The sequence below is a fragment of the Triplophysa rosa genome, linkage group LG14 (genome assembly GCF_024868665.1).
Source record: "Triplophysa rosa linkage group LG14, Trosa_1v2, whole genome shotgun sequence".
Classification (NCBI taxonomy): Eukaryota; Metazoa; Chordata; class Actinopteri; order Cypriniformes; family Nemacheilidae; genus Triplophysa; species Triplophysa rosa.
In genome coordinates, this window is record NC_079903.1 from 22,408,423 (window position 1) to 22,435,360 (window position 26,938).

The following is a 26,938-nucleotide window of genomic DNA, read 5'->3' on the forward strand; positions in this document are numbered from 1 at the left end:
TGTATTTCCTCAGATATAAATCAAGTTTGACCTCTCGTTCGAAATGACTAAGTATAAAACATAACCAAAGCAAAAAGAAGTCTACGTTTACTTTTATGCGTCATTCAGCGTATTCTTGTTTTGGTATTTATTTCATCTTCTGTGAATCTCGTCTTTTAAACTGAATCTGTTCATTCACTGTATCTGCTCGTAGGGAGGACATCCTCAAAACATGCCGGAGTTGTCAGCGGCTTAGAAATGTCTCTCTTGACATGGCAGACATGTCGATCTGCGTGTGTGCCTTGAATCATTTTAGGACTGCGTGTCCATCATTTGTCCCGTGTTCAGGGGTGTTTTAAGAATGCATGATCGTTTGGTATGGTAATCATCAGCGTGTCAGACCTCCCATCTCACAAAGAGAGACACGGCGAGAGGCGACCCAGAACTGTCAGACTGAGACCACTGGTGCTGAAGCCAGAAGCTGGACAGACAGCTCTGAACACAAGCTTCTCGTTTCCTGCGAATGCTGTTATTCTCCTTTGACAAGACAAATCCAAAGGCATTGAGCCACTGAATGAAAACCAAGCAAGAGTTTGAACACACCCAGAACATTCTGTACTCGCTCGTATATCAGACACAAAGGGTCCAACTGACCATATCAATGTTGTGTAGGTGAATTGTTTAAATTGTTTGAATCCGTCTGTCTGTCTGTTTTCTGTATTTGTTTCTGGCTGTCTCTCTCTACAGTATATCTGCCTGTCTGTATCTCTCTGTATCTTTTTTTTGTCTATTTCTCTGTATAACCTGTCTCTATCTATTTATCCGTCTGCCTCTCTTTGTGTGTGTGTGTGTGTGTGTGTCTATCTGTATATACAGTATGTCTGCCTGACAGTCTGTAACTGCCTCTCTGTATCCGGCTGCCTGGCTCTTTGTGTCTGTCTGTCTGTCTATCTCTCTGTATCTCTGTCTGTCTGTCTTTGTCTGTCTGATTCTCGGTGTTTATCTGTCTATCTCTCTGTATTCGTCTGGCTCTCTGATGTATGTATGTTTGTCACTGTCTCTCTCTCTCTCGCTCTCTCTCGCTCTCTCTCTCTCTCTCTCTCTCTCTCTCTCTCTCTCTCTCTCTCTCTCTCTCTCTCTCTCTCTCTCTCTCTCTCTCTCTCTCTCTCTCTCTCTCTCTCTCTCTCTCTCTCTCTCTCTCTCTCTCTCTCTCTCTCTCTCTCTCTCTCTCTCTCTCTCTCTCTCTCTCTCTCTCTCTCTCTCTCTCTCTCTCTCTGCCTCTCTCTCTCTCTCTCTCTCTCTCTCTCTCTCTCTCTCTCTCTCTCTCTCTCTCTCTCTCTCTCTCTCTCTCTCTCTCTCTCTCTCTCTCTCTCTCTCTCTCTCTCTCTCTCTCTCTCTCTCTCTCTCTCTCTCTCTCTCTCTCTCTCTCTCTCTCTCTCTCTCTCTCTCTCGCTCTCTCTCTCTCTCTCTCTCTCTCTCTCTCTCTCTCTCTCTCTCTCTCTCTCTCTCTCTCTCTCTCTCTCTCTCTCTCTCTCTCTCTCTCTCTCTCTCTCTCTCTCTCTCTCCTCTCTCTCCTCTCTCTCTCTCGCTCTCTCTCGCTCTCTCTCTCTCTCTCTCTCCTCTCTCTCTCTCTCTCTCTCTCTCTCTCTCTCTCTCTCTCTCTCTCTCTCTCTCTCTCTCTCTCTCTCTCTCTCTCTCTCTCTCTCTCTCTCTCTCTCTCTCTCTCTCTCTCTCTCTCTCTCTCTCTCTCTCTCTCTCTCTCTCTCTCTCTCTCTCTCCTCTCTCTCTCTCTCCTCTCTCTCTCTCTCTCTCTCTCTCTCTCTCTCTCTCTCTCTCTCTCTCTCTCTCTCTCTCTCTCTCTCTCTCTCTCTCTCTCTCTCTCTCTCTCTCTCTCTCTCTCTCTCTCTCTCTCTCTCTCTCTCTCTCTCTCTCTCTCTCTCTCTCTCTCTCTCTCTCTCTCTCTCTCTCTCTCTCTCTCTCTCTCTCTCTCTCTCTCTCTCTCTCTCTCTCTCTCTCTCTCTCTCTCTCTCTCTCTCTCTCTCTCTGTCTCTTCTCTCCTCTCTCTCTCTCTCTCTCTCACTCTCTCTCTCTCTCTCTGTCTCTCTCTCTCTCTCTCTCTCTCTCTCTCTCTCTCTCTCTCTCTCACTCTCTCTCTCTCTCACTCACTCACTCACTGTCTGTCTCTCTGTGTCTATCTATCTGCCGTCCTGTATCCCTCTTTCTTTTAGTGTGTGTGTGTCTGTCTGTCTGTCTGTCTCTGTCTATATGTTTCTCTGTATTTGACTGTCTGTCTACCTGTCTTTCTGTGTCTGTCTGTCTGTCCATATACAGTATATGTCTATCTACCTGCCTTTCTGTGTCTGTCTGACTTTCTCTGTCCCCATATACAGCTTGTCAAGGTCATTACTATAAAACAAGGATTTGTCCACAGACGATTAAACAAAACTGAAAAGTTCAGAATTTCACTTCATGTTATAGTGCAGAATGTGTCAGAATAGGAACCTTAGGAACAGAGAAAATCGAAAGACCAAATATGTCACTGTAAATAAAAAAATGAGTCCACCACCTCTTTGAACATGATTTATGTCATTATAAGCCTCATTGATTTTGTGCTTCCGTTTCAGTTTTATCCTGTATCAATCACATCATAATAATGAATTTGGTTTCCGGCTTCATTGAGACTATCGACCCTGCAAAGCTAATTTAGTTTATGCAGTTTGTATTGACCGGACATGTCCAGAAGACTTACACATGCACATAAATCACCTGTAACATTTCCCACTTTACCACAGCTTTATTTTTCTTTTTTCTTTTACACTTTCATATTCTCTTCCATTATTTTCCCCTTTCTTTCCCATCCCTTCTCTTTGGACCATTAGTTAAGCGTCTGCCTCTACATTCCTCTATGTTCAGGGTCAGCTTTATGGACCCTTTCTCTGCTCACTCTCAGCACTAAAGCCAGCTGCTGTCCCAGACTCTGCCTCTTTTTTCTCTCGTCTCATCTGGTTCTCAGTGGACGGCACTGGTGACCCCTAACAGCTGCTGCCCCTCTCTCTCTCTCTCTCTCTCTCTCTCTGCGGTCCTGTCTGGCCGTCCTGTCTCACTCGAGACCCTCTGAGACAGAATCCAGAAGATCTGTCTGATTTACTGTGAGGTGAAAGGGAAAGTTGTCCTTGAACAAAGCTGATTGGTCGCTTTTATTTCATATTACTGAGAGTGTATTTTTTTCACTTTTGGAAGCTACTGTGCTGCATATTAGGGTGGAACTATAAAAACACAACACAGGGCTAGAAGTTATTATCTTGACCTTGGTTTCTACCACAACTTGAAACATGTCTGTAGAATGGAGTAGCTGGCAGCAATCACACATTTAAAAGCCAAACCAATAAACACACGTACGTATATGATTGGTTTTATTGCACGGTTACAGAAAGACCTTTAGTCTTGTTTTATAAATGACTTGACGTCTTATGGATTATTGTTTTAACTGGACTAATCAAAGTGCTTTTGTGGGATTGTTTAAGCAACAGACAGAAAGGCTTTTGCTTTATGACTGGTTATGGCTTCGGGCTGCACGAAAGGTCATTCTGAGATCTGATCTGAATATCTCAAAATATTTGAGATTTTATTATATAATATTATTATATTATAAAAAAATTTTAATTTTTAGATTATTTGGCTAGTGTAGTTTAAGATGCCGTAATTGTGCCTTTCTTTTAACTTTATTTGATCAGGCCCTGTTGAACAAAAAATGGGTTGTTGGTCTTAGCTGGTCACCAGGCTTCTTTCCACTGCTCGGACTAGTCTGGATTGATGGTTTTTGTAGGGTTTATGGGTTTTCTTTAGGTGGTCAGGCTGGGAAACTAACCAGATTTGCTGGTCAGAGAGCTAAACCAGCTAAGACCTACAAACCAGTTCAGACGAGTTTAAGCTGTCCTTTTTGGCAAAATGATGACTGTAGTTGGGCAAATCGAATGAGTAGTTTTGCCTTTGAGCCCTCACTAAACACAGATTCTGTGCCTTATTTTCCTGAGATGAGGGAGAGCATGTGATTATGTCTTTTTTTAGCCTTTTCTGGTCTAAATCGATGACATCATGTGTTAAATTTACATTCGGCTTGTCATGTGGCCTGGCGGCTGGTCCGTTAAGAAAACCGCTGCCATAGGGAGAGCACGAAACGTTCCACATGTGGAAAGATGGAAAATGGCTCGTGGCTTTCCGTGGACTTCCACTGTTGGTGCTGGTACTTTGGAATTCCGTGATGCTGGAATTGATCTTTGGTAGAAGCTTAATTTCATTTATAGTTGTATAAATCCTGTAGTTTCCAGTAATTCTTTTTCGCCTCTGTGTTTAGATGGCAATTTCCACTCTTTGACATTTTAATTTCTTACGGCATTCCGGGTTCTTGCGATAAGGAATCTCACAGACTTTCTCAGTAATTTGATTAACTCATGCTTGCCAGGGTGGGATTTTCTCTCATTAGGAGATGGCGTTAAGGGATTGAACAGTCATTAATTTGGATCAGCCTCTATTGTACACGACCTTGGCAGTTTCCACCAATTACATGCAGTGCTCTGCAAATCCCTGGATCCCATGTGCCCAAGAACAACTAAATCAGCTGGAACGTTTTCTTTTCTCTGATCTGTTTTGTAACTTAAATTGAAGTCAAGGAGGTGAAAACAATTGTCACCTGATGAACAGATCAGTCTGATGTAGGCGAATTGTGTTCGCCTACACGGTTCGTGTGTGTGTTCTTGTTTTGCATTCTTGTCAAAGCTGGCATAACAATTCGCCTACTTTTACTATGCCCTAAAAGTATGCACTGATTTTTGGTATATAAAAGTACATACATTTTACCGTGTAGCAAAGCGGGATGCATGCACTGGGACATACTAACTCAATTGTTGCCTATACAACAATGTGATCCTTAATAGTCAGACACATTAAAATACAGCTCTTTCCATCATAGTATTCATTATTTCTTATGTAATGTTTACTGTATACTTACATTTGTTCAGTGACGCATCATATTTAATTTTGTTAATACAGTGGAGCGTCATCAAACTCCGCCCACTCATGTTGAGTTGTGGGTAATAGCAGTTGTTCGAGTGTTCATGGATCTACACTTTGAATTATCAACGGAAATAGTAGACCTTCCGGGTACTTTAACGTGATAGTTCACGCAAAAATGAAAATTCTGTCATCATGTACTCACCCTTTTGTCTTTTCAAAAATGACTTTCTGTCTTATGCAGAACACGAAAGAAGATATTTTGAGGAATGTTGTTAACCGACACCTCTTCAGTTGCATTGGATTAATATACAACAGAAGTGAATGAGTTTCTTTTGTGTTCTGCGGGAGAAAGAAAGTCATACAGGTTTTAAATGTAAAGAGAGAGTGAGTAAAAGACGATAGAATTTTCATTTTTGGGTGAACTATCACTTTAAGAATACTCAACATACTATGATTTGGGACATACTCATTCTAATTCCAAATACTATTTAGGATGGATAGTATGCGAAATGGGATACAGGGTGGGACTTGCCTGGAATAAAAAAATGTATGGTATATGCAAAGATATTTATCACTACAGTATATTGTATGTGGCAAATGACATTCTGGTTATTGTATACTTCATATACTGTGCTTATACTAGCATGATAGATTACTAATTTTGTTAGAAAGTAGCCTAGTAACGTAATAAAAACTACAAAATACAGTAAGTAATGACTCTGTTGGGTCTCTTTCTGAGAAACAGTTCAGCTGTTCGTTCAGCAATTGTCTTTACTTAAAGGATTGATCTTTTTTGTAAATACTAGTACAGTATATGCAGTGCAATCCATAGAATGAGATGTGATTCAAAATATTTTTAGTGCATTTCTCTCCGTGGCATAATCTTTCACCAATTACCATGACAGCACAATGATAGTACGTATATTAAGTGATGAATCATCATAGAATATATATTTACGTTGTTCTGCAATAACATCGAATGTTGTTGGAAGTAAATGTATGGTTGTTTATTCTTACTATCTAAACATTGTAGCTGTAGAAGCGTATAATCTGTAACACACCATATTGTTTGTAAGGCTTTGTTAAACACTTTCCCTGCCAATTAAAGTTGAGCTCTGTCTGTTTAGTTTCATGATTGTTTATTTAACATACTGTCAGTGATCAACCTTATAATAATTAAGAAATGTTTAAATCTGGTCTAGTTTAATGTCTTTGAGACTAGGTTTAAATCTCATCAAGTCTAGGCTGACATCTAGACAAGTTTAATTGTTGACTTTCTGCTTGGTAGATGTGGGTCGCACAGGTGCCATTGGATTTATGTGACTCGCATCAAATGATCCGTTGACTGAAATTACTTGCTTTACATTGTGCACATGCATCTTGGTTATTTTCCATCAAAATGTGAATTTGCAAATGCAGTTATGTGTAACTTAGTATGTTTTTAGAGTGTGAATCTGAATTGTGAGTGTATGAGCATGTGTGTGTTATAATCCCCCTCTTCTGATAGAAGCCAGGTGGTGTGTTGAGACTGTAAATGTTTTCCCATGGACTTCTGTGGTTGGCCGAGTCCGAACAGATTGTGTCTTGACAACATTACATGCTTTGTCATGCTGCGCTTTTGCAACAGTGAAACAATAGCATTCGCATACCCCTTCTGGCACCTCCACGACCACTGTGTTTGTGTCTGTGTATCCAAACCTCTTATTATTGGAGTTTATAGGAGTTCGCTTGTTAGATCATGCTGTTTTGCAAAATCGTAGTTAAATCGTAAAAATTACAGTGGCTTTTCATTCTGTTTAATTTGTTTGTTTTCCAAATAAATAAGTTGATTTTGCCTTTCGTGCATTCTTCCCAGTGGAAGTCGTCGGTTTAAGTGCAATGCATTGTGGGATACAGTGAAATGACATGTTTTGCCAATTGTAGTATGTCACCTATACTTTGTGTGCAAAAACATTTACACACTCTACACTCTACTGCATACTCTACAAATACTGCAGAAATAGTACGATTACTATACTTAGTATCCTGGAATCGCAAGCACAGCCTTGATAACTCATGTCGACATCCACATTTGGTGTAACAGGGATTTAGCGATAAACATCCAAGCTCATGATTCTAAAGCCATTGCCAAACCTGATGATGTTTCACACAATGAATCACATTCACTGTGAACTATTGCGTTAAGCGCTTTCCTCCCACTCCATATTCCAATCTAAAAGCAGCATCACATGTGTGATTTCTCTGGAAAGCTGTAGACCCAGCTTGGGAATATTTGCTCAGAAAATTTATAGCCCATGCATAAGATGGGCCCGTATGTATGAGTGGGAGAAGGAAAGGAAAGAGGGGGCAGATGGGGGGAATTCCATGCCTTGAATGCATTAGGCTGGGAAGAGTGATCCCCTGGCGGATTCATGGAGCCTGCCTGGGACGTCACGGCCAAGCGAGGCAGCCAATCGGAGTGAATAGAAATCAGCTTCTCAACATCTGGACCTTTTCTCATTCCAGCTCATTGGTCAGTGTGGAGTGCAAGCCACTGGCTTCACGTGTAAACAAGTAAGAGGTGCATGAGACGATCGCATGTTGTTTCATCTGTAATTTTTAGTGCTGATTAAATGAGTCGACTGTCATGGGATGTAGCGTATTCAGGCATACGACAAGGAGTATATTCCACAAGAAGTATTTGATGAATCCACAAAGTATACCAAAGAAAACACAGGAACACAAACACACGTAACACAAGTTAAACCAGACAATGAACACAGGCAAACACAGGGCTTAAATACTATGGAGAACATAACATAATCAGGGAGAACAGAAACAGGTGTGTGGCAATTAACTAATAATGAACACAGAAGACAAAACCAAACTGAAGATAACTTCCTTAAGGGAGGGTGGGAGTTCAGGAGGTGGTCGAGGGGCAGGAAAGGGGCAGGCAATGGGGAGAGGAAGTAGTCCGTGGGGCCAGGGTGGTGAGGACGGTGGGAGGAGCCAGGTTGCCTGGAGCAGGAGGAGCCAGATGATGGTCCAGAGACCAGCCAGGGTGACGGCCCACAGGGGTGTCGACAGAGAGAGGAGTCATGGTGGAGGTGGGATGGCTGGCGACACCAGGGGCCCGAGTGATGGAGATGATGCTGGTCATGATGCTAGAAGAGGAGCCCAGGGTGGAGCCGTGCAGATGGACAGCCAGGGTGACACAGAGGATCCGGAGGACCAAGGCGAAGTCAGCGGCTCAGGCGGGGATCCGGAAGACTGCGGCGGAGCCAGAGCGACCAAGGATTAAGGTGGAGCCGGAGGGAAGGAGGAGCCTAACAGAGCCAAAGGGGTGGAGTGACGAGGTGTAGCCGGAGGATTGGAGCCCCGAGGCGGCGGATGGTCGACGACTGACCAAGGAGGAGCCGGAGGGACGAGGGAGCCTGGTGGAGCTGGTGGGATGACTGGCCACGGTGGAGATGAGGGAGCCGCTGGGTCGTAGGGTCGAGGTGGAGTCCATGTCTCGGAGGCTGGAGGCAGAGACATGGGATACTCAAGCCCGAAGGTAGCTGGCGATCCCGAAGCTCATCCGACCCAACAGCGCTGGCATGCAGAGGGTGAGCTGAGGGGTCTCCGGATGCCAGCAGACCCAGGGCAGATGGACTGGCTGACGGTAACGGAGGAGGAGGGAGAGGGAGGCTGGGTGGAACCTTGGAGGCTGAAGAGGAGGTGCTGGCTGGCGAAGAACTGGACGGGACCAGCAGGAACTTGGAAGAGCTGGACGGGACCAGCGTGAACTTGGAAGAGCTGGACGGGACCAGCTGGGAATTTTGGCCGATAACCGATAATTCTTGAACATTGGAAGTCGATAATCGATATATTGGCCGATATACAGCACAGTACACCAAAAGTCAAGTCAAGTCAACTTTATTTATAGGGCGCTTTTTACAATTTTCATTGTTACAAACCAGCTGTACATGAAACATATTGACATAAGCAAAACATTAAAGCTATACAAGTAAAAACAAAAAAAGTGAACACACACAGAAAACAGACATGCACACAGTATGTATTAAATATTAATATAACATTTTCTGAGACTGAGAAATTCTTTTTTCCCCTGAAAATCATGTACCGAGCCTACTTTACACTAATTCAAGATTCTTTAACTGTCTCAGACAGAAAGCATTCAGACAGCAATCGGCTCCAAACAAATTGCTTTTGTACCTTTAATTTACACATTCATAAATATCTACATACTACATCAACAATGTTTTGCTAATAGCAGTAAGTGAAAGATCACGAAAGAAAGACAGTACTTTACTGGATTTTAACTGTGCGCAGCGTGCAGCTGAAGTGGTTCAACCAGAGGAAATGATTCATAATTTATCGTCTTAAATTTTATTATCGGCCGATATCGATATTATTATATGGCCGATCATTTATTGTGCATCCCTAGTGTCCATTTAAGCTTTTGACTTGTAACTTCACAAATGGAGCACACATACGATCTATCCTAGCTTATTTGCAGCGTTAAGAACGACGAGGCGCTCTGTATTTACATTTCCTGTCTAAAGGCTCTGTCACTGTTTGGAGAAAAGATAAGAACTCGATGGGGTCTTGCCAAAACACGCAAACCCAGTGGGTTCGTGTGGAGAGCCATTCACATTTAGATGCCCACTTCCTCCCCTTACATCACCACTTCCTGTGTGTTTCCTCCTGTAAGTACGAGCCAAAGTCTAGCCATAATAATCTCTTCGATAGCAGTCTGAATCCAGAATGACTTGGAGTAGAAGACGTAACGGCCCTAGAGAAACCATCACGCACAGTCATGATAACTGCAGAGCACTGCTTGTCACGGGACTTCCTGTCCAAGTCTTTGATGAGGACCGTGACCCGCACGACCTCATTACTGAGCACGGGACCAGACAGCGAGTGAAGGCTTGTGTTAAATAGGCTCAGGTATTTTAAAACAAGGAGTTTTTGCGTTTAAAACGACCATGTGGTTTTAATTTCGTACTTCAGCGTTGGGAGGAACGCAGAGGTGTAAGCTTGGCTTCTGTGCGAATTTCTGCAGAAGTCTGTCATCTGCATGACATTCATATTCTACTTGGCAAAACGTCGACGTAATTTGGTGCAACTAATTATTCAGATGCTTCATATGAGCAATCGTAGATCCACGTTGGTTAGAACATCTGGTTTGAGGGATATCGTTCACAATATGCGTCATTCTCCAAAGAGACATTTGGGATATGAACGAATCAAGTTGTTTAGTTCTGCAAATATCAAATGATCATACAATGCAATCTGGTTATTTCGTTCTGCGTGAAAGCAGATGACACATTCGGCATGTTCAGACAGGCACAGAGTCAGCTGTGTTGTGCTGACCACCGCTACTCATTTTGGCCTGGTTTTATAATTGAAGGACCGCTGAAGTTGAAAGAGTGATGAGTCTCCTGAAGCGATCAGCTGTTGACAGACGGGAGATCAAGGGTTTAGAGCAGCCAGCTGAAGCATTGATGGAGCGAGACAGTTGCTGAGGAGGACAGACAGGATCTGACTTTGCACTATTAAATGTCCAGCAGTCTGTCTCTAGACTAATGAATCTGAGAATAGCTGTAGGTCATCTCGTCTTCATTCTTGACATTTGAGGCTTTTTCGGACACTCGGTTATTAGAGAGCACTTGTCTGTATTTGTGTGTTTGAAAGCCAAGCTTGACAGTTCCCGGCTTTTTTCCTCAAGTGGTCAGGCGGTTGCACCGCCAGGCATTCCACTGCTGATCCCACAAGAGGGGAAATGTTTGGCCCTGACCTTTGACCTTTGACACGTAAGCTGAGGCACAGCAGTAGACCCCCGTGTTCTCCCGGGAGGGTCTTCACATCAGATGACTCCATTAGTGAATGAAGCTCAGACGCATTAACACTCATCGTGATTAGGGACGCACGCCAACCCGTACCCTTGCACCCGGACACATGACCGGTTAGCTTGTGCTGAAACAGGGCTAAAAACGGTGGTACTCAGTAACAAATTTGAAGATATGATGTGTCTGCTACATGATTATCACTATGCAGTACTCTTTTAAGTTGAATGTATTCAAATATCTTCAGTAGGGTTTTTTATCTCGCTTACTATTTTCTGTCCATATTTAGGTTTGGGTATCGCCGCAAACCTGTCACATATCGAGGTCTCCTTTCTGTTGTGATGGGTATGTTGGCTAATATCACACTGAGTGCAGAATGAAATCTATAGGGGATTGTAATTAAATGAGCTGTCAATGTTCATATTATGTCCAGCTCCCCTCAGCATGATCCAAGACCTCTGCATTTTTGCCAGTCACATTTATTAATTCATTTCTTCGTTTTTATATTACATATTTTTTCTGTACAATAAATTATATTATTATAATATTTTTTTATGTTTTATTTTACAGGTTTTATCTTACATGAATATGATATTATTATTGTAGTGATACAATTATAATATTATTTATTTTTGTATTTATATATTTTAATATGCATGTAAATGCTATGATTAGAAATAGATAAAATAATGCAAAAAGCAATATTGATTTATTTATATATTATTTATGAATACAATATTTTCTGTGTTCATTTTGTTGCGCTCAGAAAGGAAAAAGTTACTTTTTAGGGTATTCAGTCTAAATAAATGTGAATGTCTAAAGACATTTTGATTAAAAAACTTTCACATTTACATCAATAATAAACAAGGATGTCGAACAAATCAAAACAAAGAAGTAAAATCATGATGTTTATAGCAAATTAATCGTTGAGTTTTGAGGGATATTTAAGTGAAGCTTGACAGTTTTATCTGTGAACTGAAGTCTTCCAGAAGTGAGAGTGATGAGAGAGAGAGAGAGGGAGAGAGAGAGGGAGAGTGGGAAAGCGCCAGAAGGAGAGAGAGAGAGAGAGAGAGAGAGAGAGAGAGAGAGAGAGAGAGAGAGAGAGAGAGAGAGTATGTTACGAACTGAAGGAGAAACTTCAAACAAACCCACATCTGCAGTGAACACAGTGATTCGACCACTCGATTCATTTACCGACACGTGTCTAAAGTTACTGCAGTGGATTATTTGGGGACTTGTAAGCACATTGTTGGAAATGCATTTATTCTTCGGAAAAGTTTCTCTTTGCGGGTCGCGTGAGGCAACCAGGTGAAGAGGAGAAATAACGGGAGTTAGCACGAGACACTGATCGATTATTATGAGCTAGGATTCACCATGACAGCGAGACGAAAGTCGTTCAGACTAAAACTCAGACGATCGTTAAGCGAACAGCTCCGGGAATCCACGTCCAAAGCTTGGGATTTATTATGGAAAAGTGTCAGAGAGAGACGACTGGCAGGTCAGTGACACTAACCTTATATGAAGTTCGCGCAGGCATTGCGGTTGTTTGAAGACAGTTACTATCGCCTGTGATATCAGCAAAATGATTGATCTGCAAATTAGAAGACAGCATGAATTGAATTGTGTTTGAAGGTAAAGTTTACTATAATTATTAAACCTTTGCATTGAATTGTGGCAATGTAAAAATGTAACGTCTTAAATAACTTAAATAACTTGTATTATATGATTCATTTATTAATATTCAATTCATAATTGCCATATATGCACACACGATCGATATAGTTGATTTTAATGTTTTCTAAGTTTACCTAAAGCTAGGATCGTTATTTACCCTATACATTGTTTTTACGCTAACTTTAACTTAAACTTTACGCGGCTTAAACTGACGTGTGTATGTTATTTTATGATAGATAGATAGATAGATAGATAGATAGATAGATAGATAGATAGATAGATAGATAGATAGATAGATAGATTTGAGATACATTAGTCTCGTTGTGTTTGAGTATGAGCGCTTAATGGGCTTTAAATTTGTTTAAGTGGTTTCTTTACACCCCCCAGATAGTAGCTACTTTTAGCATTGTTTTTTTTAAATAGTTTGAAAAGCTACCTTTTCCTAAGAATTAAACGTTTTTTATTGCAGTATACGTATTTGCGAAATTTCGATCAATCCATTTCTGGTGATGTGTTCAGTGTGGAGACAATACCTCACCTGACCACTAGATGTCAGTCCATGCAACGTGGTGCCCGACTGGAAACTAATAATCACTCTTCATTTCCAGTGCTTATACGGATTTGATGTATCTGTTTATTTTATTGGACAATAATTAACAGTCTTCTCTGCAGTTATTAGGTTTAAATCTTTGCTTGTGTATTTGTACTTCAGGTTTCTTTGTTTATTTGGGCACATGAGTGGGCTGCCATGGGGATGCGCTGAAATGTAGAGCCATTGTTGGCACGCATATCGTATTCATTTCCAAATATGTATTTCAGTAATGTGTTGTACAACGCAGGTGGCAGTCATGCACGCGGTCCAGCAAGCTGTTTATACACACGTCAAACAACGAGGAACCTTTTATGGAAGGACGATGGATATCTGTGTGTGGAACATTTTAATCTTATTTGGGCCCCTTCAACCTTCACTTCAGCCATGAAGGTTATTCTGGGAAATAGCAGCAGCACATCCAACTTTGCTCGTCAAAGTTTTTTTGTAAAGGGAATTTAAATCAAACAAAAATGTAGACTTTTAGAATCACGCAAAGTCCACATAGCAGCCTGCTTAGAACAAGATCTGGCACAGGTTATGTTTTATTTGTGTAGAAAGTTTATTTGGCATGGATAACTAATATACCACAATAATAGACTAATACACAACAGGTTGGGAAAATTATGTTCAATATATGCCAACAAAACATTTACATCCTTCGTACAATGTCCACTCACTGTAACCATATAAAGTTACGCTTTTAAAAAGATTTCTCCAAACTACGTATCAGAGGACTCATAAATGTGACACAGTTTTGACATTTTCAATGGGACGTTCAATCATGCCAATATTCAGAAGGGACTCTTGTCTCCCTGCTGGAGCAAATCATAAGCACCTGCTAGCTTTATCTGGCTCCTGCCCACGTTTAACAGCCCTTCCCAGAATCCCACAGTGTAAATATTATGCCGATAACTTTTCTTTCCACCGGCTTTGTTGATATCTTCACTCTGCATGTCTTGGAATCGCGGCGTCAGCAGCCCGGGCGGCCAGGAGGCTTTACTAGAAATCAGCTGTCATATTCCAGAGGCCTCTCTTTGGCTAATCTTCATTTGACTTGATTTGGTAATCCGCGGAACGGTTTATTTTGATTCCATCTAATTTAACGTACTAATTCGTGAAGGTGTAGCAATACGATTACACTTTCTTGGCAGATGTTCCTCCAGCTGGTGGAAAATACAGAGAACCAAGACAAGAGGGTGCTGTTATGAAAATAATGCCGGCTGTACATAAACGTACAGTTTGCTCATCCGCTGTACTGTTGTGTTCACCCCTGCCTTGCAGATCAAGAGATTTGAGGGTTAGATTTCCATTACGTTGATGTTATGAAGTACAAACGTGTTGAGGCAGGTTTGATAGAGAGGAAAGCCCCGAATGCTTCATGCACGTCATGGATGTACTGGAAACTCAATGTTTGAAAACTAAAAATACAATGTGATTTGAAGATTTAAAGGAAACTTGTGATATGATTGGTGATTTATAAGGATAATAATATGCCACATGCAGTAATGCAACAGTTACCAAGGTGTCCTCCCAGTGTAACTGTGTGTGTGTGTGTGTGTGTGTGTGTGTGTGTGTGTGTGTGTGTGCGTGTGTGAGGGAGAGAGCATGTGGAATGTGCATTCTTTGGCAGTAGTGAGCAGGGTCTGTTCTCTCCTCCACTTTTGCATACATTTATTCTGAGAGCTGTCAGACATTTGTCTTTGGAATAGTGTGGAGGTGATGAGGAACTTGGCAGAGGCCCGTTTGGCGCTGAATATTGAACTGAAGATGGCAAAGCACTCCGTTCTGCATGACAAAGATGCTTGATCTGTTTTCAACAACACATCTTCCTTCTAAATCAAGCTCAAAGTGTTTCGAAAATTGTGGGTCAGCAGTTGATCAGAGGACATCATGTTTGTAGACACCCGGCTGAAATGAACTAGCTGTCGAATAGTGTTTTTATTAAATATGGGCTTATGTCAAATATGATTATGGGAATCGTTTATTTATGCATGTCAATTTTATGAGCATAGCAATATTATCTCTCTTCTGTTATTTAATATTATATTTATAATATTATATGTGCTATATTCCTCCTCTGATTTTGAGTGATAGAAATTGTATATATATATTATATACATACATAGTCATGTATATTTAAAACGTGCGCATGACTAATCAGTAATTTGTCTATATCGACCATTGGTTTTGACTGAGATTTGTAGAAAATTATGAAAGGGGATTTTCTTTCCTATTTCTTGACTAAACTAAGCGGCACTGGAGGTTGTTACTACATTACTGACAAAGAAGACGAAGAACAATGTAATAATAAAAGCTACCAATAATACCAAATAGCTATTACAGTGTGGCCAAAAACAGTAAAAATTTGGAATATTACTATTTTCGCAGTAGATCGATGTTATCTTGATGATTTAAAGCTGCAATCTTTAAAGGGGTCCCATTGGCACGAATACATGTTTTTCTGTGTCTTTGGTGTGTTATAAGTTGCCCATGCATGTATTAGACACGTAAAATTGCAGAAATGAAAGTGTGCGAACAAAAGATGCATTCTATGTAAAAGCGAATGCTCACCCAGACCTGCCTGAAACGTGTAACCACACCCCCACAAATCTACGTCAGCTGGTGGTCTGATTTGACTAAGACCGCCCAAATGTAAACGCAAGTGAGGTGGGCGTACCTGTCAGTACAATTGAAGAGGAACCTGATGTTCCAAATATGGTCAGAGGCGTTACATTTCCCTCACACGCTTGCAGTATTCCACCAATCACTACGCACTGGTGAACTGGCCAATCATAGCACACCTCGCTTTTCAGAGCCATGAGCTTTGTAAGAGAGAGGCGGGGCAAAGTGGAGATACAAACATGCACAGTATGTGGAAAATACAGCGTTTTTCAACCTTAAAGGTGCAGTTTGTAACAATTTTGCAGTAAAATATCCAAAAACCACTAAGCTAGTGTTATATATTTTGTTCAGCTGAGTACTTACAATATCTCAAATGTTTCCAACTACTTGTAAATCGTGAGAAAATCGCCAGTCTAAACAGTGACACGGAGCTGTGCAGTCGCCTGTCAATGGTGTCGTATCCGTGTTCCCCTCCGTTACCGCCTTTACTGACGTAGAAACCGCATGACAACAGCGTCGTGGACAAATGCGTCTAGCAAGCCACTAGCTTGTTTCGAGCAGCCACTTATTTATGGACCACAATTATTCGCAACATGTATAAAACTTTACCTCATCCGCTAACATGATTTCTCGTTCCCGTCTGATTGATGGCCATCAGCGGTGGAGTTGAAGACAACAGATCCCATCATTCCACGCTCCTTCACAGCGTCATCAAGCTACGGCATTGTTGTTGTTTTGATCGTGCGCCCTCTAGCGGCGGTTTTTACAAACTGTAACTTTAAATCCTGTATACACATTGCATTACATCTAAAACAAATGATAATATTCGTTTCAGCTCTGTCATATGACCCCTTTAACTTTGCCTCTTGATCGCCTTCTTTGTTTAAAACATAACATTTCTGGTTACTCTTTTTCACAAAGGTTCAAATCAAATGATGTTAAACCGACTTTACCAATCAGCTCAAATTATAAATCATTAAGGATAACGTTGCAAGACCGTTTAGCATAGATTTTTTAAGTACTTGCTCGCTAACTGATTTTTGTTATAGATTGTGAACACACAGCACGTGTTGTAAAAATAAACACTGTAACTGTAATTAGATTGAAATAAAAACTAGGCCATAAGGTGTTGTGACTCTGTAAGAGCTCTGTGTCCGTACTGCAAACAAATGAGACCATAAGCAACCGGTTTGGAACAGCACTCAAAAACAAACCTGCGCATGAAGTTACACGTGTATTCGACAGAGCACGTACTGTACCTGGTTTATGCTCTCGAGCTTTGAGTCAACAGATGACATCATATTCAGCGTAGAGCCCACAGACAGTCCTACCAGCTAAAAACCATTCCGGCGTATTAAACATGACTCGAGGACTGTTGGAGTGAGGGATGGAGTAGTTTGTGTATAAAAGCAGAAGGATTTGCAGGGGCTGGTTGAATTGTGGTCTTTGTGTGGCGTCTAGCATGATTAGTAGGTGCCAGTCAGGGAAGTTCTGTGCCCTTTCGTAACCTGTTTGTTATTATATGTGCTTGCTCACAGATAGAAAGAGAGAGAGGAGACGGTCGTTGTTTGCTGTTTACCAGGGTGCTAAGAGTGACTGACTTTAGTCAACAGTGTTTGCAAACGTATGGAGTCTATTTAAAGTGTGATGTTTCTGGTCGTTTCATTTGGTATTGGAACAGCACCCTTGCAAATGTTCCATCATGACTTTTTTTATCAGTTGTGTATAATTCATTTCTCTATGCATACTGCAAGCAGCTGAATGTTAGTCATTTAGCAGACGCTTTTATCCAAAGCGACTTACAAACGAGGTGACTTTGAGAGCCCTCCATTGTCCGTAATGATATTTAAAGGCTCCACTTTAGGTGCAGTTTCTTCCCCAAAATATATTCTAGCGCAGTGGTTCCCAAACTGGGAGGCGTGAGGTCTTTAGAAGGGGGGCGTGACAAGGCATTGTTTTTAAATCATATTTTATAATATTTCGTTTCTTATCTTCCTACTGCTTGCTGTTAAGAGCTGGTTTAAAAATAACCTATGCGCATGTACTTCCTCTGCATGTACACATGAAATCATATTATAATGAAATGAAACCAATGTAATTCAATAAATATTATATGAGTTTGCAGGTAAAGGACATTTCATGAGAGGGTCTATATGTGGGTGTATGTAGGTGGGGCTTGAAAACACGTTTCTCTACAAAAGGGGGACCCGGCAAAAAAAGTTCGTTCCAATGCGTTCTATTGTCTTTTGTTGCGTGGCACGCGCCATGCCGCGTCGCGTTCGGTGTAGACACGGTGTAAGAAATGTCTTGATTTTTTTAGTTGGTTTGCTTGTTTTAATCCTTTTTTGGCTTATTTTAATTTCCGGACCGTTGAAATTTTGTTGAGGTCCCTGCCCTGGTTGAGAAACACTAAGCTAAAACCACAAATTAAACTATTTTATTTTTGGGTTATTTATTTATACTACAAGTATTGCATTTGCATTGCAATTTCATGTGCATTTGAGGCATTTCGCTAATTCAGAGTCAATTCGCTTTAGTTCTAAATGTAAACAGTAGCTGCCAAGGAGAAACAATTCAGATATTAAAGGAATTATATAATAAAATAAGAGATGTATTGTGTCCTCAGTACATAACTAGGGATTTTTAAGGTCCTACTTTGGTTTATGGAGTGTCCAACAACAAGTGTATGTACATAGAAGGTGTAAAACACTATTATTTGGTAATAATAGGTAGTTATTCTTACCTTACTTCATGACTGACTCTCACATGATTCGTTCCGCGATTCATCTGTCTAATCCCCTCCTTTCCGCTAGCCTAGTCTGATGTGATTGGTCAGATGGTCTAGTCTGCTGTGATTGGTCTACCGCGAATGAGGCTCACGCGCTACAGTGTTTGGGGGAGAAGAGTGAAGTCATAGCAAAACGTAGGCGGGGACTATATGTAGTGACGTAAATCCGCGGCGGTTCGCGAATCAGACTAGTGACGACTCGTTTGCGCGATTCAGAGTCGACTCCCTTTTTTCCAAGCCCATAACTTTCTTATTCATTCACCTTCAGATTTACAACTTGGCAGACTGCTTACTTTCAAACACGCCAACATTACACACTGCATGAAATGTGATTTTCATGATCTCATGTTATGTACTCTTTAAAGATTATATGAACACTACTAGAAAACTTACTTGAACTCACTTGTTCATAGTATTTGCTCATGTGAGAAAAATAGTAAGCTCATCAAAACTGTGGAATTACACAAAGGGAACTATGAGAATGATCTTGTGACTAAAAAAATGTAAGTTGTAGATGTAAATGTAGTTATATTTTAGCATCTTCAGTAGTTCAGTAGTAGATCTATTCTGTGGTCTTTCTTCGTTGTTCAAAGTCACCCAATTCAAAGACATTTTTTATTAAATACATTTTAGTTTGTAATGAAAAAAGTTGATAAGGTTGTTGTGTTTGAGTTAAGAAGTTTCCTGCAAAGCCGTTGTGACGTGTGAAATGGTTGTTCTCACAAGGTGAAGCCCCACTATGCCATTTTTCTTCTCGCGATGTCATAATAGATTATTTGACCACCTCTGTTTTGTGCAAATAGAGACCCTACGTAAGTAGTCTATAAACCTCTCATACCTGTCACACAAATCCCCTTTCTCTCTTTTCTCAGCTAACAAACACCCCCTGAGCAAGCAAACTCGGCTTGTTCTTTTTGGATAGTTCCTAGCCATGCTGTTTTTCTTTTCCCTCCCACGGCCCCCTGCGCTCCACCCTTTCTCCACTCGCTCACTTCACAAGCATTCCTCTGGTATTTATATTTCCCTCCTCGAACAGACCCTGAATTCAGCTCAACCACGAGGGCCGTCCACTCCGTCCTTCCTTCTCATTCGCTCCCCTGTAGTCATGTGACTCAGAAGGGGGCGGGGTCAACAACTGGCTCTCCTCCCAGGTTCTGGAGCGCTGAGGTCTCACATCTCACACGTGTTGTTGGTGGACGGACAGTTGCGCTACTGTTTTTGGTAATTGCCTTCGGGGAGGGGGCGTGCGCGACGTTTCGCATTGTGTGACCATGTACAGAGAGCTGCCACGAGCGGAGAGCACCGAATGCTTGGGCAACATGACCCCAGAGACGCAGGATATCTACCTGAGGATGGACCACCATCGAAGACGCTCTGGGTACAGGCTGGGCAGGATCATCGCCCGCCAGCAGTTGCTTAAGAGGATAGCGGCAGGTACGACCGGGTGGAGCAATTGAGCTTTATCAGTGTTTTTTACTCTATGACTCAAAAGTCACTGTGTTTGTGGGCGTGACTTTCTACAGTCTGTATTCACATTGTGATAACAGCGAGTTTTGAAGTTTGACGTTGAAGACGTGTAAGCGTTGACGTTCTTACAATGTCTGTATTATAGTTTCAGTTAACCAATCTGAAACCAGTCTCTCTTATATTTGTAGCTATAGCACCAAACTATGGGTTATAAATAGTTATCCCTTAGAAATTTCTGCGACTGATTCATCTCTAGTTAGTCAAAAACGGCATAACTCAGACTTGACCTTTGAACCTTTGCTTGACTCATAACTCTATGCAATGTGTACAGAAAGGGCATTTGGTGAGTCATTTTTGTTTGTTGAGGTCACACCTCAGGCTGTTGTTTTCAGCGAAAGACAATGGAGAACCAATCAGCATTTTACATCTTAGCCCCGCCCCTTTGCTTTGCGCCCATCCGTGTGAGAACATACCTGAGGGTGTGTGTGTTTGGATGGGGGTGCACACATTACAACGGTATTAAGACCCTTATAGCTTTTTAACACACACAAACACCCTATAGGGTATACACTATATAGGGATGGCCTTATTTTGCATATTTATAAAGATAGCGCCCTTCCCGTTACATGTTATTGTACATTTTATCCCGAGGAAAGCTGTATTTAACTTTGATATTAAATGAAAGTTAACCGTTGTTTGTTGTGTTTTATTTTGTTTCAGATAGTATTTCTATTAAAAATCTTAATTTAAAATAAAAAATAAGCAAATATGATATTTATAGTTACACATTATGCTTATTAATATAGGTAAAATAGCTCACGGATTCCCTCAAGAAGAAATGTTTGAGTTCATCTTGAGATCTGTGACTTTTGATCGCAGGCACCGTTTCCTGAAACTCCCGAGGAATCAAAAGTTTTAATTTGCTCTTCTTTTAATTCTCGTTGTTAACAAGTAACATTTGATATAATAAAAATATTTAATTTTATTTCCTGTTGGGTGATCGTTGTACGAATGAGGTCGCGCATCACCTGCAAAATGACGCATGGGGGCATAGTTTAAGTGACCTCTAAAGGTTTTTCAAGTTGTTTCCTAGAAAGTTGCCTCAGCGTTCTCATGTTATCTTTCAAGGAATGTTCCGGTTCCTCTTTGAAGGGGGATTTTGTCAGGATCTGGAGTCTATGCAGGTGTGTGCTCACGCTCACGCTCAGATCTTGATTGGCTGTGATAAGGTGTTGTGGAGTGGGAACGCAGAGCGTGTCGCTTCATGTGGTTTGAAGTAGAGAGATCTCTGGTGTTTGGAAACTCGTGTAGCTGTTTTTAATACTGTTCTTATTTGTGGCAGTCAGGAAGTTTTAAAACCAAATGGACCTGACACTTTTTTGTGCTGGATGGCTGTTTGTGGATAAGTTTGGAGGGAAACCTGTGGTCCGTAATGTTTAGACCATCATCCTCTAGTGCAGAGGACGGGAACCTTTTTTAACCAAAGAGCCATTTTTCCAGTTTGGATTCATTTATTTTTGCAAAAGAGCCATTGCAAAAACTACTATTATATCTATATATTTATATATATGTACTGTATAAATAGCATCTTTCAATGACTTCAATACTAATAACTTGATTTACTGTATGTCCACAGTCTCACTTATGGTCCCTGTGGGGATCAATTGTTCTTTTCCTTCCATAAGATAACATGTCCACAGACAACTCAAAAACAGTGCAAACATCTGGGGCTCCAAAAATGATTTCCATTACTTATAAACAACTTACAGGTTTACATTAGGCCTTCAATGAAACTTCATTATATCTAACATATAACCATTTTAAAAAGTGCACGTTCCTGTAGTAATACTGCGTGTTTGTCTTCTGACTTGGCATTAGGTATGTTTGACATCTTGAAATGTTGCAGACAGATCGGCGAATGTCAGACATCAGAGTACCGTGAGAACGTCATACGCCGACCGGTCTGCGCAACCTGTGCAACACCTTGACAGACGTATGTATGGACTTCATATGCGAGAAAGACTGCTCACACGGATATGAGGAGTTCCACACAGCGCATCCATACTGACACGTCACAGTTTGCTTCCATCTGCTCACTTTGCTTCATGGTTTGTTTTTAAAACGTTTTACATGTGATTACATAGCGAGGCAACGAGTTCTGTATGATACGCCACAGGGAGCCGTAACTGTCAATAAAAGCATGACGCTCGCTCTTCTAAACTCCTCGCGCTCTGGGTAGCTTGAGGCCGTTTCTCAATTCCAAGAACGCAAAGAACGGACTTGTGTTCTTGTGGAGACCGGTCTTGCGAGGCAGCTTCGGAAGAACAAACTTGGATGGATGCGCCGCAGTGACTTCTGGGACTTCAAGCTGATTCCGATGCTGGATACGATGCATCCATGATATCGAGAACACATCCGGGTACTTTCATGCGTTCTCTGTTCTTGAGTATTGGAACCGGACTTCGATGGTTATTGATGACGTAGAGCGAGAACACGAGGACACAAGACCGCTGAAGAAGGCGATCTACTCGTCTTTTCACACGAGATATAACAACTAGGGAAAAATCCAAATTGGCAGGTCGCACATGCGCAAGTATTTGTAAAAACCGCTCGCGCTGTCTCAAAAACTGGTCGCAGTCTGGAGCCCCGCTTCAGTCACATATTACTTTTATTGTATGGATAAAAAAAGCAGTGAAAGTGAATGATGACTGAGGCTGTCAGTCTCAAACATTCTGTCTTTTGTGTTGGAGGAAAATGCAGTCATATACTGTATATATATATATATATATATATAGTGCAAAATATTTACCATTTTATAGTATAATAATTGCCTTATGAGGAGCATTTTTTTGTAATAATGCAAATGAATCCTTAAAGGTCCAGTGTATAAAATTTAGCGGCATCTAGCGGTGAGGTTGTGAATTGCAACCAATGGCTCACTCAACCCCTCCCTTTTGAAGCACTACGGTGGCTGACACAGGACTAAGATGTCGTCGCATTTTTGGTTCTTTGCTGAAGGAGATAACGTATTTACGAAACGCGCTCTGTAGAGCAGTTTGTCCGTTCAGGGCTACTGTAGAAACAACATGGTGAATTCCATGTAAGGGGACCCGCGGTGTATGTAAATAGAAATAGCTCATTCTAAGGTCATAAAAACACAAAATATATCCATATTTTGCATGTGAATTCTTATTTTATCATGGCACAATGTACATAATTTGTCGTTACTGGCATGATGTACATAATTTTTACATAATTTTTAATAACCAACATACAGTTCTCAAAAATTTGTTGGATAATTGAAAGTAGTAGATAATTGTTGAACAGTGAACAGTTTTTTTCTAACATTCAATTAATTTCATGTTCATATTTACATACATTTCATGTTTTTTCATTATGTTGTTCATGGCCCTGTATAAATTTTCATTGTCTCTGCATGTGAAGAATTAAAAAAAAATGAAAAAGAATCTCAATGTCTGTTGTGGTGTCCAATGTCAGATCAAAAGCACACTGACTATAGCAAATTGGATTGCCAGTGAATAAGATTTGTGGGAGGTTTTTTGCATTGCCAATAGCAGTTTATTATCACAAAAATCCATCTCATTATGTTAATATATACTGCTGAGATACAGAACTTAAATCATATTAATCACGCTGGCAGCATTAAAACCACCTGGTGTTCATATAAAATGTACATATCTGGTCTCAATCTACCAAATAAACGTTTAACTGAACAGAGCTTCACACTATTTTATAAGCCGGTTGTTTATAATTTCCTGTGGAGGGGTCAGGACCTGGTCAGAAGGGCAGAGCCACGATAATTTATCGCGATACCACTAAATCCTATTGTAATCGAGTTGTCTGCGATATGCAATGTGTCGATATTTGTTTTAATGCGTAGCTTGTCCCTGAAGCACGGCTCTGGGATCAGTAGGAAATGCTGCTCGATCTAAAAGCAGTGCGAGTTTGAGTCGCTTATAATGTGCATTTGAAAAAGCAACACCCGTCAAACATGATCATTATAAATATACTTTATTATCATAAAAATACCTGATGAGGCTTGAGTAACGGTGATAAAAAGATGTCCTTAAGCATTTCCCAGATTCTAGACCGTGTTAAGGTCTTCTTCTGCGTATGTGGCGTTTCCGCACGAGAGCGCCCTCTGGCGTTCGGATGCAGCAGCATTTTACTGTACTTCACTCAAAAGCTGTGCATAAATCACGTGATTACCTGACCTCTCCCACACAGCTCTTACGGACCTCGTTCAATGTTATCAACAGCCTCCATGTATAGATCGTAAAGCTGTCACCTCCCCTCACCGATCACAGCTTTTAATTATGGGTGACAGACCGCGCTTGGATCCTAAAACTTAAAGCCAGTCTTACAAATATCTCATAAAAATAAGACTGTTTTCCACCCACATGAATTGCTTTAGCTGAAAAGTTTTTTGGGGGTCCAAAAGCACAGAGGACATTGAGACAGAGTCCACTAAAGCATGATGGGAAGGCTATGAGAAGTACGAGTTTTATCCTTCTGTGTTAGAAATGTAAGTAGAGGAGAGACTCGAGCCACTTGAGCTGAAAGCATAAAGATCACTTCATCTGTTTGTGTCACTGGATGGATGTCCCATTCACAGAGAGTGTAGTGCCACTCGGGACGGGCGGACGCTGGCGTGCTTCAGTGGCACATATGTGGTTCTTTGAAGTGGATTTTTTCCAGGAGCTCTTGACTGGGAGCAATGGTGTAGCAATGTGAAGCAACTGCGTCTGTTGAATTATTCTTAGTAGGGAACTGAACCCCAGTGTATTCCAGAAGCCTCGTCTATTGCAGAAGAAGACTAAATTATAAAGACATTTCATCTGTGACATCATCCAGTTTGTAATATCCTCCAAGTAAAAGGTGTCTCTAAAACCACAAGAAAATGAGTGTTGATTTCTAGTCTGCGGACTTCATAAAAAGCTTATGATGTAAACTTTTATTCGTAGAAGTGGGTTCGGTCCAGTTTGGAAAGAATGTGGCTGGCTTTCCTCAACCTTAAGTCTTCTCGAGAGTCACTCAGATGTGTTGAGATTTAGAGACGTTTACAGACGGTAGACGAGGTGTGTAGTTGGAAGGATGGATTAATGTTTTCAATGACAACCAAAGGCGGCTGAAAGAATAGAATAGAACTTTATTGTCGTTCCTTTTGATTCCTTTTACACACATACACAAACAACAAACGTAGACTATTGTCTGTCAAAATAAAATATATTTGTGATATTTTTAATTTCCTTACGGATATAAACAAGTGGACATGTAAACAACAACATTCAAAAGGACATAGAAATATACAAAAGAAAAATGAAAGATTCGACTTGGACATAATATTATTGCACATTGTCTTGTAGCTTATGAATAGCTTGTAAATATGATAAAACCATGTATTATTAAAGTAAATGAGGCCAGTCTCATGCATAATCATTAAAATATTTACTTCAACTGATGTGACAAAACCTACGGTGCTATGAGATGGTAGGATTTATTTGATAATATATTCGAATAAAGAGCAAAGACATCACTTTTCTAAAGCGTATAGACAGAACTGATGCGCATGGTGAATTATTGTATTGAACATAAATGTATCACAGCTTTACATTGCCTTTGTTTAACCCGGGCAGTGAACGTGTACCTGCGCAGACATTCCCGTCTCTCTGTGTCACAGGTGGTGAATCATTGACAGGCTTCAGTATTGCATGTCAGAGTTTGAATGCAGCGGCCATGAATAATGTGACATTAACAAACCTGTGGGCCATGACTTCCTCTGCCTTTCTCAATATAACTCACAAGGAGTCTAATAAATAATGACTTGTGAGATACATTTCACTGCCTATTTCTAACAGTTATTTTCCTTTTGGATAAATGGTGCTGACTTGGTCTTTTGGAATATTCTGTGGGCATGCTTTAAATATTTGATGTATTTAAGCTTAATGACTAGAAGGTAATGATGCATAAGAGGGTTTGCCATCTGTCTTAAATCTTGTGCTCTTAATCTTGAAGGTTCTTTTTTATTGCATAGTGTTGCAGATTGGTCAGCAGTGTTTTTAGCTGGTGAGCGCCCCCTGCTGGTGCAAAGTTAAGATAGAAAGATGAGCAATTTTAGTCTTGAAACCACAAGACATGGACAGGATGATTAAAGGGATACTTCACCCAAAAGTGAATTCTTCTCTCATCATTTACTCACCCTTACACCGTGTCTACAGCGGACGCGATGCGGCGCGACACATCCAGTGTGGACAAAATTTTCATTTATAATGGGTTCTAATGCGTTCTATTGTCTCTTCGTCACGGTGTTAGATTGTTCCAAACCTGTATACATTTCGTTGTTTTGCTGAACACACAGGAAGAAATTTGGAAGAATGTCAGATCTCGCCCACCGGTTACTGCCATAGTAGGGAAAATAAATACTATGGGAGTCAATGGGGGGTGAGATTTGACAATCTTTATTTAATCCCAATGTAAATAAAGACCAAAAAATGCCAGAAATAAATCATAAAAAAGTGCTGTACTGTAAATATACATTGTTGGTGTTTACCAACAATACAGTATACCAACTATATTGGGTGATATGCTTTACATTTGAGATTCAGACACATTCATACAGCTTTTGCACATTGAAGCACTTGGATGTCTTTTTATAAATACCTTCCTTTACATTTCTGTGTAAAATTACAGCTTTAGCTACACTGCAGTAAGTGAGTAAGGTGAAGCAGAGACGTGCGCTTGTAATTGCTACACCAAACATCCCACAGCTGTGTGATACAGCGACATGGAAAACCAAATGGCGTGTTTGGGAGTGTTTATATCACAGAGAGGTGTGAATTACAGGACACTCTGTGTTCTTCTTCGCATGGAAAATCGGCATCCTGGGCATTGACTTTGCTTCAAAGATTTGACATGTGATTATTACAGGATCACAGAGTTTATACACGCTGA

The 26,938-nt window shown here is 40.8% G+C and overlaps 1 protein-coding gene across 5 annotated transcripts in view; it reads left to right on the forward strand.

Moving 5' to 3' along the window:
• Positions 1–26,938, forward strand: part of stard13b (StAR-related lipid transfer (START) domain containing 13b) — a 77,492-nt gene that overhangs the window by 29,144 nt on the left and 21,410 nt on the right. Inside the window, exon 1 of one of the 5 annotated variants that reach the window (XM_057350850.1) lies at positions 19,641–19,933. The exons of the other annotated variants lie outside the window; for them this stretch is intronic. Within the exon in view, the coding sequence (XP_057206833.1) occupies positions 19,771–19,933 (163 nt within the window). The 5' untranslated portion in view covers positions 19,641–19,770. Of the gene's footprint in view, positions 1–19,640; positions 19,934–26,938 lie in introns of those variants that run through there. 5 annotated transcript variants of the gene reach the window in all.